The 21,833-nt window shown below is 30.6% G+C and overlaps 1 protein-coding gene across 1 annotated transcript in view; it reads left to right on the forward strand.

The window, feature by feature from the left end:
- The window catches only part of LOC119609522 (sorting nexin-18), a 73,346-nt gene that overhangs the window by 15,363 nt on the left and 36,150 nt on the right, over positions 1-21,833 (forward strand). The window contains exon 2 of the mRNA XM_037964347.1: positions 17,536-18,188. Within this exon, the coding sequence (XP_037820275.1) occupies positions 17,536-18,188 (653 nt within the window). The remainder of the gene's footprint in view (positions 1-17,535; positions 18,189-21,833) is intronic.

A 21,833-nucleotide genomic window follows, 5' to 3' on the forward strand; every position in this document is an offset into this window, starting at 1 on the left:
GAGTTTACCAACCACTGATTTTACTACGAGCGAGGTTACGAAGGTCATCAGAGATGCAAAGCTATTGGCTTTCGTGGAGTCTAAACTCCCAACACCCCGGACGGCGTCCAAATAATATCTTACGCCGATGACTGCTCGATATTGGCCACGGGCAAAGTATTGATGACCTTTGCGGTTTGATAAACAGTGATCTTTGAGATCTTACCAGCTTCTTCCATTCGAGGAATTTAAAAATATCGCCAACAAAATCATCAGCAACTCTCTTTACCTTGGACTAAGGAAGTAGGGCTGGAACAGGTTGGACCATTCGATGGCGAAAAAATCCCGAAGGTAAATCACCCCAAAATACTTGGTGTCACATTCGATAGCCTCCTTATGTCCTCCGCGCACACCACTGCAATCTGCAACAAGGTACTCAAGTCTCTAGCCGCAGCACTTGGGGAATGGATAATATGACCTTGTTAACTACCTATCAAACGATTGGCCGGTCAGTGATAAACTACGCAGCGCCAGTGTGGACACCTAGAGTTATCGACACACATGGGAAGAAGCTCCAAAGCTGTCAAAATGCAGCCCTTAGAACGGTAACAGGCTGCATTCAAATGACGTCTAAAGAACACCTGCATGACAAAACTAAGATGCTTTCAGTTATGGAACATACCTTTCTGTTCGGTAAATCGATTAGGTTTCAAAACCGAGAAACTTTTAAAACTGAATTTGGTGTTCTGCAAATCGAATTTTTATTTGAACGTAAAATTCAGAAAAACAATCATATTTTAAATGAAAAAGAGTTTAAAATGCCCATAGCATTTATATTAAGTTACAATTATATTAAAAAACCCAAAAAACAATTATTTAATTTATTTTACTCGGATTCGGTTTACAGAACAGACAGGATAACATCATGCTGTCAAAGCAGTTCCTACTGGGATGTCATCGGAGGGGCCACCCGAACCACCATCTAACGGAGTTGGAAGTTGTTCATTTTTGACAACTTCGAACTACACCTAATCTTATTTTTAGACGCAGTAAAAATCCGATATGTGGATGTCAAAAATAAACAACATTCTTTCAACGACAACCCAGCAAAAAAATGAGGAAAAAGAAGTAGAATTTTTTACCACAAGATTTGATGTTGTTCAATTTTGACAACTTTGAACTACATACATCTAATCTTATTTTTAGAAGCAGTAAAAATACGATATTTGGATGCCAAAAATAAACCACATTCTTTCAATGACATGATTACATAAATTTCATTGGTTTTTCACCAAATTTTGATGCACTTCGAATATATTATTTGTAGTGACTTTTCTACATCCCTTTCCTCACTTTTAATTGGGTTTTCATTTGTAAGGAAATATTTGGTTTATAAAAGCGAAAAATATGTAATCGCATTTTTGAATGTGATTAAGATGTCGTTTGTAAAGTATGACATCAATTATTTTTTGCTGGGAAGCTTATGTAAATTTCATTGGTTTTTCATCAAATTTTGATGTACTTCGAATATGTTATTTGTAGTAATTTTTTTACATCTCCTTCCAAATTTTTAACTGGGTTTTTATTTGTAAGTAAATACTTGGTTTATAAAAGCGAGAAATACGTAATCGCACTTTTGGATGTGATTAAGATGTCGTTTGTAAAGTATGACATCAATTATTTTTTGCTGCGTTGTATAAAAACTATAAACTTAATATCCAGAAATTTCCCAAACTTTTACTCCTTTTGATATTTATATTGCTTTTTTATGATTTGCTATTTTCGCTTATTAGTCCTGCCACAGAAAAGAAATATTGTCTTTGGTGAGTCAAATTTTATTCCATTGGATCTAAAATAAACTGGTGATAATTTATAACCCAAAATTCGTGGAAGAATTTGATTAATTATCACTGAATTGGTTAAAATTTACAACTTTTTTCCGTTTGAACCAAAATTTTTACATATAAGAAATAGTTTTTAAAAACGTAAAAAATTTTCATATTTTGCGGAATTTTATCTTCAAAAAATAAGACAGATATAAAACACTAAAATCGAAACAGATATAACAATGTTATTCGCGATTTTTCAGACCATATATTAAACAAAAACATTGATGTTATTCGTTTTTTACTCATGTGGGAAAAAACGCACAAAATTTTTACTCATACGCAACGAAGATTGAAGTGGGTTGGATTATATTAAATCCCAGCAAAAAATATTTGATGTCATACTTTACAAACGACATCTTAATCACATCTAAAAATCCGATTACATACTTTTCGCTTTTATAACCCAACAAAAAAAGTGTGGAAAAAGATGTAGAATTTTCATCACAACCCAGCAAAAAAAGTGTGGAAAAAGATGTAGAATTTTCATCACAACTAGTAACCCGAAGTGCTTCAAATTCGGGTGTAAAACCTATGAATTTTACATTTGCGTGTCATTGGAGGGATGTTGTTCATTTTTGGCAACTTTGAACTACATCTAATCTTATTTTTAGAAGCAGTAAAAATCCGATATTTGGATGTCAAAAATAAAACACATTCTCTTAATGACACCCCAGCAAAAAAAGTGTGGAAAAAAATGTAGAATTTTCATCACAACTAGTAACCCGAAGTGATTCAAATTCAGGTGAAAAACCTATGAATTTTACATGTCATTGGAGGGATGTTGTTCATTTTTGACAACTTTGAACTACATCTAATCTTGTCTTTAGAAGCTGTAAAAATCCGATATTTGTATGTCAAAAAGAAACCACATTCTTTCAATGAAACGCTTATGTAAATTTCATTGGTTTTTCATCAAAATTTGAAGTACTTCGAATATGTTGTTTGTAGTGACTTTTCTACAACTCTTTTCTCATTTTTAACTGTTTTTTAATTTGTAAGTAAATGTTTGGTTTATAAAAGCGAAAAGTATGCAATCGCATTTTTAGATGTGATTAAGATGTCGTTTGTAAAGTATGACATCAATTATTTTTTGCTGGGACGCTTATGTAAATTTCACTACTCTTTCACCAAATCTTGATGTACTTCACATATGTTATTTGCAATGACTTTTCCACATCTCTTTCCTCACTTTTAACTGGGGTTTCATTTGTAAGGAAATATTTGGTTTATAAAAGTGAAAAATATGTAATCGCATTTTAAGATGTGATTAAGATGTAGTTTGTAAAGTATCCCAGCAAAAAATAATTGATGTCATACTTTACAAACTACATCTTAATCACATCTTAAAATGCGATCACATATTTTTCACTTTTATAAACCAAATATTTCCTTACAAATGAAACCCCAGTTAAAAGTGAGGAAAGAGATGTGGAAAAGTCATTACAAATAACATATTTGAAGTACATCAAGATTTGGTGAAAGAGTAGTGAAATTTACATAAGCCTATCATTAAGAGAATGTGTTTTATTTTTGACATCCAAATATCGGATTTTTACTGCTTCTAAAAATAAGATCAGATGTAGTTCAAAGTTGCCAAAAATGAACAACATCCCTCCAATGACACGCTAATGTAAAATTCATAGGTTTTACACCCGAATTTGAAGCACTTCGGGTTACTAGTTGTGATGAAAATTCTACATCTTTTTCTACACTTTTTTTGCTGGGATGACATCAATTATTTTTTGCTGGGAACTAGTAACCCGAAGTGCTTCAAATTCAGGTGAAAAACCTATGAATTTTACATTAGCGTGTCATTGGAGGGATGTTGTTAATTTTTGACAACTTTGAACTACATCTAATCTTATCTTTAGAAGCTGTAAAAATCCGATATTTGTATTTCAAAAAGAAACCACATTCTTTCAATGAAACGCTTATGTAAATTTCATTGGTTTTTCATCAAAATTTGAAGTACTTCGAATATGTTGTTTGTAGTGACTTTTCTACATCTCTTTTCTCATTTTTAACTGTGTTTTAATTTGTAAGTATATGTTTGGTTTATAAAAGCGAAAAGTATGCAATCGCATTTTTGGATGTGATTAAGATGTCGTTTGTAAAGTATGACATCAATTATTTTTTGCTGGGAAACCAAACATTTTCTTACTAATGAAACCGCCAGTTAAATGTGGCGGAAGGAATGTATAAAATATGTATGTACAAATAACATATTCGAAGTACTTAAAATTTTAATGAAAAACCAATGAAATTTACATAAACGTGTTATTGAAAGAATGTGGTTTGTTTTTGACATCTAAATATCGCATTTTATTGCTTCTAAAAATAAAATTACATGTAGTTCAAAGTTGTCAAAAATTAACAACATCCCTCCAATGACACGTTAGTATAAAATTCATAGGTTGTTGACCGGAATTTGAAGCACTTCGGGTTACTAATTATGATGAAAAAAGTTGTAAATTTTAATCAATTCTTACACGAATTTTCATTATCCTAATGGGTTAAAATTTATCACCAGTTTATTTTAGATCCAATGGAAAAAAATAGGCTCACCAAAGACAATTTTTCTTTTCTATGGCAGGACTAATAAACGAAAATAGCTTGAAAATCATAAAAAAGCATTAAAAATATCAAAAGGAGTAAAAGTTTGGGAAATTTCTGGTGATTAAGTTTACAGTTTTTATACAAGTATTTGGTATCATTGAAAACTTAATGATTTAGGGATTAAATTTTAAAAGATATATAATATAACGGATCTTTTATTAGAACAGCATTTACGAAAAAGTTCAAAAATCATATTATAGAAATTATTTTAAATCACAAATATATAAAAGTTACCGTTACCAGTAATCTTATTTTTTTTTATACAGAAATACCAAAATTCCTAAAGCAAAAAAAATGTGTTCCAAAAAACGAGTTTTTTTTATAAAAGTGCCCATTGTGACGTTATTTACCGGGTGATAGTAAAAATACTTTGTATATATGTATTTAATGAACATATATGTCTATATAAATATGGACCTGCTATAACCCAGCAAAAAATAATTGATGTCATACTTTACAAACTACATCTTAATCACATCTTAAAATGCGATTACATATTTTTCACTTTTATAAACCAAATATTTCCTTACAAATGAAACCCCAGTTAAAAGTGAGGAAAGAGATGTGGAAAAGTCATTACAAATAACATATTTGAAGTACATCAAGATTTGGTGAAAAAGTAGTGAAATTTGCATAAGCGTGTCATTAAGAGAATGTTTTTATTTTTGACATCCAAATATCGGACTTTTACTGCTTCTAAAAATAAGATCAGATGTAGTTCAAAGTTGCCAAAAATGAACAACATCCCTCCAATGACACGCTAATGTAAAATTCATAGGTTTTACACCCGAATTTGAAGCACTTCGGGTTACTAGTTGTGATGAAAATTCTACATCTTTTTCCACACTTTTTTTGCTGGGAAGTATCGGAGCTTTGCGTTTTTAAAATTTTTTATTCAAATCAAAATATTTTTTTTAATTTATCAAGTTTAAATAGGGCTGGTGGGGGCAGTACACGCTTCTACCTTCCGGATAATTTAAAACTTGTATAAAGTCCTGAAGAAAATTTGTTTCTATTGAAAAAAGAATATATGGAGTTTTTGGAAAAAAAGCTAAAAAATGCGGCACTTTTTACATGTTGCAACTTTGAATGCGTCTAACTTTTTAAAGTGACATGATAACTGTTGAGAATTTTTCTGTTTTATTAAAAAAATTTTACAAATTTTACGGTTCTCCGTTATAAATGTCTTATTTTGTTTTCATACCCAGCAAAAAAAGTCTGGAAAAAGATGTAGAATTTTCATCACAACTAGTAACCCGAAGTGCTTCAAATTCAGGTGAAAAACCTATGAATTTTACATTAGCGTGTCATTGGAGGGATGTTATTCATTTTTGACAACTTTGAACTACATCTAATCTTATCTTTAGAAGCTGTAAAAATCCGATATTTGTATGTCAAAAATAAACCACATTCTTTCAATGAAACGCTTATGTAAATTTCATTGGTTTTTCATCAAAATTTGAAGTACTTCGAATATGTTGTTTGTAGTGACTTTTCTACATCTCTTTTCTCATTTTTAACTGTGTTTTAATTTGTAAGTATATGTTTGGTTTATAAACGCAAAAAGTATGCAATCGCATTTTTAGATGAGATTAAGATGTCGTTTGTAAAGTATGACATCAATTATTTTTTGCTGGGTATTAACAACCCAGCAAAAAAAGTGTAGAAAAAGATGTAGAATTTTCATCACAACTAGTAACCCGAAGTGCTTCAAATTCGGGTGTAAAACCTATGAATTTTACATTTGCGTGTCATTGGAGGGATGTTGTTCATTTTTGGCAACTTTGAACTACATCTGATCTTATTTTTAGAAGCAGTAAAAATCCGATATTTGGATGTCAAAAATAAAACACATTCTCTTAATGACACGCTTATGTAAATTTCACAACTCTCACCAAATCTTGATGTACTTCAAATATGTTATTTGTAATGACTTTTCCACATCTCTTTCCTCACTTTTAACTGGGGTTTCATTTGTAAGGAAATATTTGGTTTATAAAAGTGAAAAATATGTGATCGCATCTTAAGATGTGATTAAGATGTAGTTTGTAAAGTATGACATCAATTATTTTTTGCTGGGAATATCACGCAAAAGAAATTATTCAATTAGAAATAAATTCATAGTACCTTCAATCATCAAATGTTCATTGGTTATAAGCACCATACATGGGAATTTTTCATTAAGCATTAAAATTTCATTACCATTTATAGAAAAAATTGTAATGAAAAATATTTTAAGTACCATTTGATGAAAATTATATTTTTTTCATTATAACTTTTTTTGATAATGGTAATGAATTTGATAATGAATTTTCAAAAACGAATTTAATTAGTATTTATAATTGTCGAAAAATATATTAAGGAAAATTTTTCGAAGATTCGAGGTTTGAAAGCTTTTAAAACCAGTTCCCGTGGCCCAAATTGGCTGAAATTTTGCAGTCATAAGTACATCTGATGACAATACAATAATATGTTCGAATATTCGAAATTAAGTTCGAAAATTCGAAGTTATTTTCGAAAATTTTTTTATGTTTTTAAATTAATCTCTGTGTCATAAAACCTAAAAAAAAAATTTCGAAAATTCGAACTTGTGTTCGAAAAATTTTTAAAGCTGTTAAAACTAGTTCTTCTAGTCTGAATGTGCTGAAATTTGGCATACATGATTTCACCTAATGAAAATACATTATAATGTTCGGATATTCGAAATTAATTTCGAAATTCGAACTAATGTTCGAAAATTTTTAAAATCCATTGAATAATGGTAATGAAAATTTATTTTTAAATAATTACTAATGAAATCGTTTCATTAAAAAGCATTACCATTAGAGAAAATAATGCTAATGAAAAAAAAATAATTATAATTTTTTTCAATTTAATGGTAATGAAATCGTCAATTAATTAGTCGATATAATTAACTTCTCCCATGTATGATAAGCACTCATTGTAATGTCGAACTATTTTTCAAAATACGAACCCATGCTCGCCAATGACACTTTAATGTTAAAATCATGCATTAAACAGTTCATTATCAGATGAACCCATGCATTTAGTACGTTTTTGCTGGGATATTATTAAAAATAATCTACATTTTTATCATACTCAATGGTGTAGGATATAACACTGTCGGCCATGTGTATAGTCACTGTTCAGCTCCACAACAATTTTCCAAGATTGTATGAAAATAGATAGTAGATCTCTCTGCATTTATTTATTTATATTTTACATCGTAGAAGTAATAACGCCAAGAGCACGTAGGTAGTGCCTATGTTGACGATCAGAAAAGAAGTGTATTTAATTTACAAAACGTAAATTGGTGGCAAACAATATTTAGGTACCGTTAACGGTTTACTCGTTAGAATCTTCCAACAAAGTTGCAAATAAAGCGGAGCTTAATAAGATTCGATCGTTGCAAAAAATAGTATTTGCTTATGTTATCAAAACAAGTGTAAACCATAAATCGAACTTGAACAGTCACTTTTACTTGTTTACAATATTTTTCTTATAATTTTCCACCTTTTCACTTTTATGACAGTTTTTTAATAAAGTTATGTTAATATTAGAAATTATTTATTTTCATCTAAAATCGTTTTCTATATAAATAAATTAAGCTAATTAATTTTGTTTTTGAAATTTTTTCAACTAGTTCCAGAATTTCTACGTTCTAATGAACTAGTGATTATCGGTTTACTCTTATTTTAAATTTGACTATTTTCATTTATTCGAGCTAATAATCGACAAAAATTTACGGTTAATCGTTCGAATATGTTTTTGAAATTTGCCAAATACCTCCAAAATCTTGAGTTACAGGTAAAAAACCGGGTTTTCGTACCTTTAGGCACTTATAAGTCAGTAACTTAGTTAAATCTGAACCGATTTTAAGTTTCACAGATTTAGAAAGCAGAAGCTAAGGCCTTTATAATGACATATATATCGTTTAATAACCTGTTTTTTGAAAGTATTTTATATAGGAACCGTACTATTTATTAATTGATTAGAAACCCATGTCTATTCATGAGAAAAACCCAACTTTGTTTTTAAAAATCCGTTAGCAATTGATGACGTTATTGATTTTTTCTTAATACAAAATTGTTCATAAACTGATTTTCTGATGAATGCTTTATATGGGGGATAGGGTTAAATATGGGCCGATCATCGAAAAATTTGGTGTAAGGATTTATGGTTCTATAAAAGTTATTTATGCTGAATTTCATCATTAATATTTCATTAATATTAAGAGGAGAATTATGGAATTGATGTCATTTTCTGAAGGAGGGTTTGTATGGGGACTAATAATCCGTATTGTCTAAAGAATCAGCAGTATCACTAAAGATTACAGCAAACTCATTTATAACGATTTTTGTATTGTTTTGACCATATTTGACCCTAGTCCCCATGCAAATCCTCCTTCAGAAAATGACTTGAATTCCATAATTCTCTTAAATACATCAATATCACGATGAAATTCAGCATAAATAACTTTTATATAAATCTAAATATTTTCACCAAATTGTATATAAAGCATCTTTCGGAATATCAGTTTAGGAAAAATTTTGTATTAAGAAAAAGATCAATAACGTTGTCAATTGCTAACGGATTTTTAAAAACAAAGTTGCGTGTTTCTTATGAATAGACATGGGTTTCTATTCATTTAATAAATAGTATGGTTCCTATATAAAATACTTTCAAAAAACATCTCCAAACTTGGACAACGGTGCAAAACTAAAATAACATATGTCTCCAGGTTACTTAAAAGTTGTATATCTATCTATCTATATATATAAAATTCTAACGTTACTGACTGACTGACTGACTGACTGATTCACTGACTGATTCATCATCGCACAGCCTAAACGGTTGAAGCTAAAGAGCGGAAATTTGGACAGGAGGTTGGTCTCCCGCCAAATAGATCCACTAAGACGGGATTTTTGGAAATTCGAATGTTTAGGGGGTAAAAAAGGGTAAAAACGGGTAAATTCGGTAACCTTATATCTCCTAAACTAGAAAAGATACAAAAACAGTTTAAAGCTTATCGCCGTTCATTTAAAAAATAAACGGACAGGTGTCTGGTACTTTTTTAAAATTCGGCCCCTTTAGGGAATAAACGGGTAAAAACTGTATTTTGGTACTTTTTTCGCACCCCATGTATCTTTTAAACCAGTGCACATTCAAAAAATATTTTTGACTCCTTCATAACTTAACGAAAAAATAAAAATATGAATTTAGTACTTTTTGGATATTCGGACGTTCAAGGGGTTAAAATTGTACCTATTTTTGGTACATTTTTCATAAAACATTGTTTTTGGTTTATTAACTTATACATATGAATACATAATAACGGGCTCCCACTACGATGTTGCAACTTTTTGGAATAGAATTTTTATTTCGTTAATGGGGAGGAAAATAGTACCAAAAGGGGTAAAAACGGGAAATTTGATTTTATTCAACCACAATGATCCAATTTAGATAAAATTTTTAAATTTAGAAACACTAAATATCCTAATGGGGTGTTATTTGGAACCCCGGTATCAAGTGATATTTTTTGGTACTTTTCATTCTCCAACTGGTCCTTTTTGAGTTTTCTATGATATCGAAATAGAAACATGAAATTAATAATAAAGGGACTTTTCGCTACTTTTTCGTTCTACACAGGTATTAAGCATGTAGAGCTCGGAGTAAATGAGAATCTATAAAATGGGACTTTTTGGTACTTTTTTATTCTTCAAAAGGTACTTTTTGAATTTTCTATAATATTGAACCTAGAAACATGAAATTAAACATGTAGAGACCGGAGTAAATGAGAATCTATAAAAGGGGACTTTTTGGTACTTTTTCGTCCTTCGACTGGTACTTTTTGAGTTTTCTATAAAATTTAACCTAGAAACATGAAATTAAGCATGTAGAGCCCGGAGTAAATGAGAATCTATAAAAGGGGACTTTTTGGTACTTTTTCGTCCTTCGACTGGTACTTTTTGAGTTTTCTATAAAATTTAACCTAGAAACATGAAATTAAGCATGTAGAGCCCTTAGTAAATGAGAATCTATAAAAGGGGACTTTTTGGTACTTTTTCGTCCTTCGACTGGTACTTTTTGAGTTTTCTATAAAATTTTACCTAGAAACATGAAATTAAGCATGTAGAGCCCTTAGTAAATGAGAATCTATAAAAGGGGACTTCTTGGTACTTTTTCGTCTTTCGACTGGTACTTTTTGAGTTTTCTATAAAATTTAACCTAGAAACATGAAATTAAGCATGTAGAGCCCGGAGTAAATGAGAATCTATAAAAGGGGACTTCTTGGTACTTTTTCGTCTTTCGACTGGTACTTTTTGAGTTTTCTATAAAATTTAACCTAGAAACATGAAATTAAGCATGTAGAGCCCGGAGTAAATGAGAATCTATAAAAGGGGACTTTTTGGTACTTTTTCGTCCTTCGACTGGCACTTTTTGAGTTTTCTATAAAATTTAACCTAGAAACATGAAATTAAGCATGCGGAGGCCTTAGTTAATGAGAATCTATAAAAGGGGACTTTTTGGTACTTTTTCGTCCTTCGACAGGTACTTTTTGAGTTTTCTATAAAATTTAACCTAGAAACATAAAATTAAGCATGTAGAGCCCTTATTAAATGAGAATCTATAAAAGGGGACTACACAGTGGGGCAGAATGGAAATTTTTTGGAAATAAATCTGGCATTTCTAAACGGCTGATCCGATCGGGATAAAATTTGGCGTGAGCGTAGCCAAGGAGTATTCGAGTTTAAGTTTTGAAGATGAACCCTGCAGATGCCCCAGGGACGGCGCTGTGGCGGCTCAAAGTAGGGTACCTACGACATGTAAAATTTTTAAACTCGTGCCATTTTTTTGTTTTTCACCCAAATACAAAGATTTTAATATTTTGTGAAAGCGCTCGACGAGATCTTGAAAAAACATGCTTGGACATACTACTTATCTCTTATAATATCCGAGTTATAGGCATTTAAAAATTTAGTGATACAAAATTTACCATACCTTGGTCCGCCTTTTTTTGAATACCGGGCGTAATTTTGGACCAAATGGACTCAATTTTTTCTTGTTAGTTAGACAACAAAATTTCCAATAATATACAAAAAATTTCAGATCAATATCGTTTACAGATCCAAAAATATACGTTTTTTAATTTAAAAATTCAAAAAATTTTAGATTTTTGGCGTTTTTTTGCCAAAAATGTGTCTTAACTCTTTTATTAATAAAATAAAATTTTTATTAAGAACATATAACAATTTTATAGTTTTCTAAAAGGTATCTTTACGCAGAACGCTTTGGCGTAAAAAACTTGTCCTATTTTTTGAAAATGTTGCCACTGCGTCTTTCCGAATATGACCTATTTTTTATCAAAACTTCAACTTTGGGCGACATGTTCTAAAATCCCAAAGCTGGGATCAAAAAACTGAAAGCAGTTTTGGAAACCTCAATATGTTTTCTATTTACTTCAAAAGTATTTTCCCAGCCCTGAAAGAAATGTGGACCCTATGGGCAAAAAAGTAAAAAATCCCATTTTTGGGATTTTCATTCCTATTTTTGGGAATTGCGGGATGCCCTTTGACCTTTTCAATTTTTTTTTTGCATATTCTTATTTGAAATGACAAATTTAACAAGCGTTGAAAATTTCATTGAGTTTTGTTCATAAATAAAGATTTTGTCATATATTACATATTTGTTTAATTTCTAAAACTATGATTTATATCAAAATTTTAATAGGATCGCAGATAGCTACAACAATTTAGTCCATATTTATCCCTTAATATCATTTTTTAGTTAGATATGGAAATTCTCGACCCTTTACAAAAAATTTCAAGCCAATATCTCAATTACATTCAAAAATATGTTCATTTAAACCTGTGTCCTTTAATTTCATCTTTTTCATATTTTAGTATTAAGTATGACAGAACATACATTTGGTGTTGAATGAAATATTTGGACAATTTTTAAAAATTATTTAGTTAATTATTTTATTATAATATTGTATATAAAATAAAAAAAAATATAATTTTATTATGAGCCACGCACAACAACACCTAAATCACCCCACACAAATTACCTTTCCCGCCCACCGAAATATAAAACACAATTTAATACAATATCATCAGTTAGTATAATAGCTTTTTTTATTTGAACTGTTTATCTTAAACATAATACAATTAATTCTTACAACCTACTTATATAGTTAATTCCTAACACTACTTATTTTCTATAAAATAATCTGTCATATCGGTATACATATCCAGAAGGTAATATAAGTCCTTTAAATCTTCCTTGTTTTGAGATGATAGAGTTTCATAACAAATCCATCTTTTTCGCATAGTTGAAAGAACAGGATCAGAAGATAGAAGTAAACTATTAAAAATATCTTCATTCTGTGATTGCCTGGAGCATTTTCTTGAGCTGAATAGTTGAACATGCTTAAAATCTCGATTCGTCGCTTCCTGGGCTTCTTCTGTTAACTCTCCAAGTGGAAGAATATTCGATTCAATTATTATTTGACCATGACACAATACTTTGTGTACTGTTGGTGTTAGTTCCCTCCATGGATACAGAGATACAAGTAATTTAGAAATTTCAGATGTGTATTCCCCAAATCGATTTTCATTAATTTTATGTTTACTATTCAGTGCCATTAAAATAGTTTTAACTCTTCGAAGCAACTCCTTGTCGATTCCAGTTATTTTTGAAGTAATTTCAAAATCACGAAAAAACCTTCTCGACGTATTACCGTCATTTGTACTACCGCAAATTGAAAGTGGTTTGTCGATGTTTAATCCCATCTGAACTTTAAATTCTTCTTGGATTCTGCTTTTTTCCGCAGCTCTCAGTTCTTTCAATTCTTCATTATTTTTTGTTGATTTAGTACGATAGTTTGTTTTTTTTTTTCCTGGATCGCCTTGTATGATGGTAATATATTGTGTCCTTTTTCATGCAGAGCTTTTCTTAATATTTGGTACTTATTTCGACTGAGACCCAGTTCCAACATAAGCGCTATTGCTTCCTCTTCAGTAAAATTTGATTATGATGTTGGAGTTGGTATACTTTCCACAATTCGCTTAAGTCGTTTTGGTGATGCATTAGGAAGAATAGTTGCAATATGTACGACATCCATATGTTGGTTTTCCTTTTTCAGCATTTCGTTAAATGTATCAGCAATTTCCTCATTTGAGATTGAAAAAAGTTTTTGTGTGACCCTCTTTTTTTTACCTTGAACATAAGTCTTCGTATGACTTGCAAGGCGCTCCTATTGATGTGTTGTAAGTTGAGATTTCCGTAGTAGTTTCCATCCAACTACAAAATTTTAATCGAAATTTCTTTTGATTTCCATCCACAGACTTACTTTTTACATCAAAAAGTTGTAAAAAGTTTTCAATTTTTGATATGCCTGTTTTGTCTACTTTTCTACTATATGTAGTTTTTATATAATTTGAAATGTCTTCAATTCTTTCTGGCCCTTTTGAAGATATACTCCATAAAACGGAACACAACTCTTCGTACTTTAATGTAATCTTCATTGTAGATTTATTAAATATGGTACTTAAAATCTGAGAAGTTTACTTATATACCAATTCTTGTCATTTCCGATACAGGTATTCCAAAGTAAAAAATTACGAATTGTCTACCTATTAACATTTAGGACTATATTACTATAACCTGTAATTCAGTCATTGATATTTCTTATTAGTGAATGAATCGAAATTATCATTACCTGTATATTTTTACCTACATGATCATAAACGAAACAGAACGAAATGATCTGTCGAAAAAATTTAGGTAAAAAATAGTTATAAATTTTTGAAAATTTAAGCATAATAGGACCTTTCAATTATAAGGATAAGCAAACAAATAGAAAATAGGTAAATATAAGATTTAAATATGTGCTGTCATACTTAATACTAAAATATGAAAAAGATGAAATTAAAGGACACAGGTTTAAATGAACATATTTTTGAATGTAATTGAGATATTGGCTTGAAATTTTTTGTAAAGGGTCGAGAATTTCCATATCTAACTAAAGAATGATATTAAGGGATAAATATGGACTAAATTGTTGTAGCTATCTGCGATCCTATTAAAATTTTGATATAAATCATAGTTTTAGAAATTAAACAAATTGTAATATATGACAAAATCTTTATTTATGAACAAAACTCAATGAAATTTTCAACGCTTGTTAAATTTGTCATTTCAAATAAGAATATGCAAAAAAAAATTGAAAAGGTCAAAGGGCATCCCGCAATTCCCAAAAATAGGAATGAAAATCCCAAAAATGGGATTTTTTACTTTTTTGCCCATACGGTCCACATTTCTTTCAGGGCTGGGAAAATACTTTTGAAGTAAATAGAAAACATATTGAGGTTTCCAAAACTGCTTTCAGTTTTCTGATCCCAGCTTTGGGATTTTAGAACATGTCGCCCAAAGTTGAAGTTTTGATAAAAAATAGGTCATATTCGGAAAGACGCAGTGGCAACATTTTCAAAAAATAGGACAAGTTTTTTACGCCAAAGCGTTCTGCGTAAAGATACCTTTTAGAAAACTATAAAATTGTTATATGTTCTTAATAAAAATTTTATTTTATTAATAAAAGAGTTAAGACACATTTTTGGCAAAAAAACGCCAAAAATCTAAAATTTTTTGAATTTTTAAATTAAAAAACGTATATTTTTGGATCTGTAAACGATATTGATCTGAAATTTTTTGTATATTATTGGAAATTTTGTTGTCTAACTAACAAGAAAAAATTGAGTCCATTTGGTCCAAAATTACGCATGGTATTCAAAAAAAGGCGGACCAAGGTATGGTAAATTTTGTATCACTAAATTTTTAAATGAATATAACTCGGATATTATAAGAGATAAGTAGTATGTCCAAGCATGTTTTTTCAAGATCTCGTCGAGCGCTTTCACAAAATATTAAAATCTTTGTATTTGGGTAAAAAACAAAAAAATGGCACGAGTTTAAAAATTTTACATGTCGTAGGTACCCTACTTTGAGCCGCCACAGCGCCGTCCCTGGGGCATCTGCAGGGTTCATCTTCAAAACTTAAACTCGAATACTCCTTGGCTACGCTCACGCCAAATTTTATCCCGATCGGATCAGCCGTTTAGAAATGCCAGATTTATTTCCAAAAAATTTCCATTCTGCCCCACTGTGGACTATTTGGTACTTTTTCGTCTTTCGACTGGTACTTCTTGAGTTTTCTATAAAATTTAACCTAGAAACATGAAATTAAGCATGTAGAGCCCTTAGTAAATGAGAATCTATAAAAGGGGACTTTTTGGTACTTTTTCGTCTTTCGACTGGTACTTTTTGAATTTTCTATAATATTGATCCTAGAAACATGAAATTAAGCATGTGGAGCCCGGAGTAAATGAGAATCTATAAAAGGGGACTTTTTATTACTTTTTCGTCCTTCGACTGGTACTTTTTGAGTTTTCTATTAAATTGAACCTAGAAACATGAAAATAAGCATTTAGAGTCCGTAGTAAATGAGAATCTATAAAAGGGGACTTTTTGGTACTTTTTCGTTCTTCAAAAGGTACTTTATGAATTTTCTATAATATTGAAAATAGAAACATGAAAGTATGCATGTAGAGCCTGGATTAAGTGAGAAACTATAAAAGGGGACTTTTTGGTACTTTTTTGTTCTTCAAAAGGTACTTTTTGAATTTTCTATAATATTGAACCTAGAAACATAAAATTAAACATGTAGAGCCCGAATTAAGTGAGGACCTATAAAAGGGGACTTTTTGGTACTTTTTCGTTCTTCAAAAAGTACTTTTTGAATTTTCTATAATATTGATCCTAGAAGCATGAAATTAAGCATGTAGAGCCTGGAGTAAATGAGAATCTATAAAAGGGGACTTTTTGGTACTTTTTCGTTCTTCAAAAGGTACTTTTTGAATTTTCTATAATATTGATCCTAGAAGCATGAAATTAAGCATATAGATCCTGGAGTAAATGAGAATCTATAAGAGGGGACTTTTTGGTACTTTTTCGTTCTTCAAAAGGTACTTTTTGAATTTTCTATAATATTGAACCTAGAAACATGAAATTAAGTACGTAGAGCCCGGAGTAAGTGAGAACATATAAAAGAGGACTTTTTGGTAATTTTTCGTTCTTCGAAAGGTACTTTTTGTGTTTTTTATAACATGAAATTAACCATGTGGAGCCCGGAGTTAATGAGAATCTATAAAAGGGGACCCTTTGGTAATTTTTCGTTTTTCAACTGGTACTTTTTGAATTTTCTATAATATTGAACCTAGAAACATGAAATTAAATAAAAGAGGTCTTTTGTTACTTTTTCGTACTTCATTGGTACTTTTTGAGTTTTCTAAAATATTGAATATATAAACATAAATTTAAATAGGGGACTTTTTGATATTGCAGATATATATACATTTACAATAATATTTATTTTATTCCATTACGATGAGGGTAGCGAAGCACACTGGGTATAGCTAGTGTCATTATAAAGGCCTTAGCTTCTACTTTCTAAATCCGTGAATAAACTTAAAATTGGTTCAGATTTAACTAAGTTACTGACTTAAAAGTGCCTAAAGGTACGAAAAACCGGGTTTTTACCCGTAACTCAAGATTTTGGAGGTATTTGGCAAATTTCAAAAACATATTCTTGTTCTACTCGGATCCACCTTTCAGAAAAATAGTATCACTTCCCAGGTATTTGAATTTTCGTTTATTTTGTCTCACTGTGATGTAAGAAAAGAATAAATAAATGTTATTGTTTAGAACTTTAACGATTTTTTTGTAGATTCTATTAATTCTGATTGATTTTATAAAAAGATGTGCTTTAAACATTTTTAGTTTTTCTTAGAAGTTGTTAAAGTTTTCGTGATGCATAGGAAATATTTTATGCCCAATAATACATTTGATTTTACTATAAGATTTAACTTTTATTTAAAATAAAAGTATTTGAAATATTTATTTTTAGTTTACTTATTATTAAGACATAAATTTATAATTCCCTTTAATTCAATTTTTAAAACGTGTAATAATTTTTAATACTTTTATATAGGTGTCTCGGCGATATAAACATTTTGATTGGTTACATGAGAGATTGGTGGACAAGTTTTGCCTTATTCCAATTCCACCTTTACCTGATAAGCAAATATCTGGTCGGTATGAAGAACAATTTGTTGAACATCGACGTGTGCAGTTGCAGGAATTTGTTGATTGGGTTTGTCGACATCCTGTTTTATCTAGATGCGAGGTTTGGCACCATTTCTTAACGTGTAATGATGAAAAGGTTTGGAAAATGGGAAAAAGAAAAGCAGAACGCGACACTTACGTAGGCATTACTTATTGTTGGGCTATATCACCTCCAGAAAAACAATTACTACCATCTTATGTAGATTCACAAATGGATAGTTGTTCACAGTTTATTCATTCCATGGACCTGTCGGTCCGAAATTTGTTAGCAATTTCAAATGACATGACAAAACGATATCAGACTCAATCAAAGAAAGAATTTCAGCGCATTGGTGATGGATTATCTGATTTATCGAGGGCAATTTCCATTGATGAAAGACGTGCACCTCCATCAAGCAATAAATCTTTGTCAGAAAGTTTATCAAAAATCGGAGATATTTTTGCTGCAATTGGCCAACAATGCGGCGAACAGCCAAAATTAGATTGGATACCTTTTTCGGATAGGCTGCACATCTACAGGTATGTGTTTATTCGAATACATTCAAGATAATATTTATTATACAATTTTTAACCCTTTATTTGCTGGCGTTGCCATATGGCAACGCATGGTTTGGGTTTAGAAGGGTTATGTACCATAAAAAGATGCATATCCACTCGGAGACCATAAGCACAGGGTATACATATGCGTGGATACCGGCACCCGTGCCGGTATCCACCTTGCACACATCAGTGAATACTGCAAACCCACCATACAGCTTATCGGATACAAGCTAATAATCCCTAGTTGGAAATTCAATCAGAGGTGTTTCCCCGAAGTCCAGAATAGTAATCCGTAATTCCACGAGGGGAATTACCCTGATCAAGTACCTTGACCTACTTCGTACAGAATTTTTGTATGGAGTGCTTCTAATGGCACCAGTAACAGCTTTGAGCTTTATTGGTAATTTTTCTATAACTGTCCTTTCTCAAAGCCTTCACCAGCAATGCAACCATAAGTTAGAATAGGCCTTACAACCGATGTGTAAATCCAATCTACCATATCTGCTTGCTGACCCCAATTCTTTCCTATAGAATTCTTCTTCCTGAGTAATTTCCTTCCATGACAGCTTGCTATGAAGGAAATTCCCTAAATACTTAGCTACTCTAGATAAACTTAGTTCCACGCCATCTAACTTTGGCAGTCTGAAGTGGTCTACCTTGTACCTTCTGGTAAATAGTACCTGTTCCTTTTTCCCAGGATTTACGTCTAGTCCCTATCTTTCGCCCATAAGGAGAGTTCACCTAGTGCAGTCTCCATAATGTCACTAATCATGGATAGAAATTTTCCATTAAACAGTAGCACCACGTCAAATAGCTTTAGAATACCGTTAACCTCTAGTAGCCACAGTAGAGGAGTGGTGTTCCCTAGGTTTGAGTTTATAATTCTACTGCAAAGCATGCATAGTATCCACTTCACCAGAAAGTCCTGAACTCCGAGCTCTATAACCCAGCAAAAAATAATTGATGTCATACTTTACAAACGACATCTTAATCACATCCAAAAAAGCGATTACATGTTTTTCGATTTTATAAACCAAATATTTGCTTACAAATGAAAACCCAGTTAAAAGTGAGGAGAGAGTACATTAAACTTTGGTGAAAAAACCAATGAAATTTACATAAGCATGTCATTGAAATAATATGGTTTATTTTTGACATCCAAATATCGAATTTTTATTCATAGTGTGAATGTTATTCGACTATGGTCCGAAAAAGTGCAAAAAAAGTATTAAATGCATGGCTTCAACTTATAACACCGTCCCACACTCAAAATTAGACACGAACCGGATGATATACGTCTGAATCTATAAATTTAATGGAGAAAAACTGAGTATTTAGTTTTTCATTTCGTCAAAAAAGTTTTAAAAAGTATTTTAAAATAAATTTTAATATTTAAGATGAGTTATAAAATATTTTGTGTTATTTTTATTTTATTCTATCAAGATCAAAAGATGTAAAAAATGTCTTTGAAACATTTTTTGAAAAACTAATATTGAAAGCCTAAATAGATATTAAAGGATTCAAATTTTAAAAGTTATTCTTGACATTACTTTATACTGACAGTATAAAATAAAAATAATACAAAATATTTCCCAACTCTTCTTGTTCGCTTGACATCAAATTTGACATTGTTTGATCAGTAGAAATATTTTAAAACATTTTTTTAAAAATGTACTTTTTAAAACTTTGAAGTCGTTTAAAAAGTACACAGACCGGATCATGAAATGAAAAACTAAAAACTCAGTTTTTCTCCATTAAATTTATAGTTTCAGACGTATATCATTCGGTTCGTGTCTAACGAATTTTTCTCTTTGTCGGACGGTGTAATAAACTGGTTCGTATTTAGGAGAAACATGCATGAAAAAAAAATTATAATTCAAAATTTTCTTAACCGATTTAATATTTTTCAACTGTTTATAAAAAGTACACACACTTTTACATTTTTTATGGAAATGTGTAAAATATTTAGATCTAAATACAAACGGAAAGTTGAAATCAGATAAAAACTGACAAAAATAGATTTTTTTCCTAAAAACTAAAATTTAACAAATCTCTCTTTGCTAAAGTAAAATATCAACGTAAGATGCAACAAAAATATAAGCTTTATTATTCAAATGTATAATTAACTTTAGCTATGATAGATATGGTAAATTTTTGTTTTTACGAAAAAAAATTGTTTTTGTCAGTTTTTATTTGATTTCAACCTTCTAAATCTTATTTTATTCATAAAAGTATGAGCTAAAATAAAAAATATTTAAAAAATATGTTTTCAAATAAAGTGTGGGTCAAAAATGATCTTGAATTGTAAAAAAAAAATTTAAAATATAAAAATTTGTATTTAGATCTAAATATTTTACACATTTCCGTAAAAAATATAAAAGTGTGTGTACTTTTTAAAAAGTATAAAGTATAAAGTGTGGGTCAAAAATGATCTTGAATTGTAAAAAAAAAAATTTAAAATATAAAAATTTGTATTTAGATCTAAATATTTTACACATTTCCGTAAAAAATATAAAAGTGTGTGTACTTTTTAAAAAGTATAAAGGAAAATCTTTTCAAAACAGTTGAAAAATATTAAATCGGTTAAAGAAATTATGAGATATAATTTTTTAGTCTGTCAAGTCAAATAAAAAGCGTTTTTTTTCTAATATCTTCCGATTTTTATACCCTACTCCACTATAGTGGGAAGGGTATTATACGTTTGTGCTGATGTTTGTAACACATAAAAATATTGGTCCTACACCCACCTTAAAGTATACCGATCGACCCAGAATCACTTTTTGAGTCAATTAAGACATGTCCGTCCGAAAACGTCCAAAAATGTATTTATGACCATTATTATCGAGATGAAATTCAGCATAACTAACCTCTATAAAAAATTACATCCCTCTTCCCAATTTGTTGAGGATCGGCCTATATTTGACCCTAACTTCCATATAAAGCCTCTTTTAGAAATTTAGTTTTTCATCAATAAATTGCTTAAATACATCGGAATTAATGTAAAATTCAACATAAAAGTTTCTTTATTTAAAATAAATAATTTTCAAAATATACCCATGGTGTAGGGTATCATATAGTCCGCCATGTCCTACTATACTTTCCTACTTGTTAGGGTATATTGAAGATTCTAAAAATGGTAAAATGATCTACTCATCTAGGTTTACAAAAAGGATTATATCGCGTAATGAGTGTATTTAAGTGTCACACAGTGTTGTTGTAACAGTTGGACTGTGGCCGATAGTGCTTTCCTGAAATTAGAATAATAAAGACTTAATTATTTGAATTTGTGTCTGTGGGTGGAAAGGGGAGCTGGAGAAATTGCGCCACCTCATTCGGTCTTAACCAAATTTGTAGACCTAGCAAACTTGTAGAGCTAGCAGGACAATTGAAAAGTGCCTGGAATGATACGATCACGGTAGCAGTTGAGGAAACTGCACCAGCCGGCTCTTAATGGTGCCATGACGGTTCTAGAGTGCCTGGGTAATAGTCTCTCACAATCCGATATCGCAGGGGGGTGTTCATTTAGGACTCTGTTGCATCTGTAGCCATAATGGCCTCGGTGACCGTCATTTGATGCATCTTTTCCCGGGCGCTTGCAATTGACAGTCTGTCGACGTCCGATGG

The sequence above is a fragment of the Lucilia sericata genome, unplaced genomic scaffold (genome assembly GCF_015586225.1).
Source record: "Lucilia sericata isolate MDLA Ls3-8-SP2 unplaced genomic scaffold, ASM1558622v1 Contig000024F_arrow, whole genome shotgun sequence".
Classification (NCBI taxonomy): Eukaryota; Metazoa; Arthropoda; class Insecta; order Diptera; family Calliphoridae; genus Lucilia; species Lucilia sericata.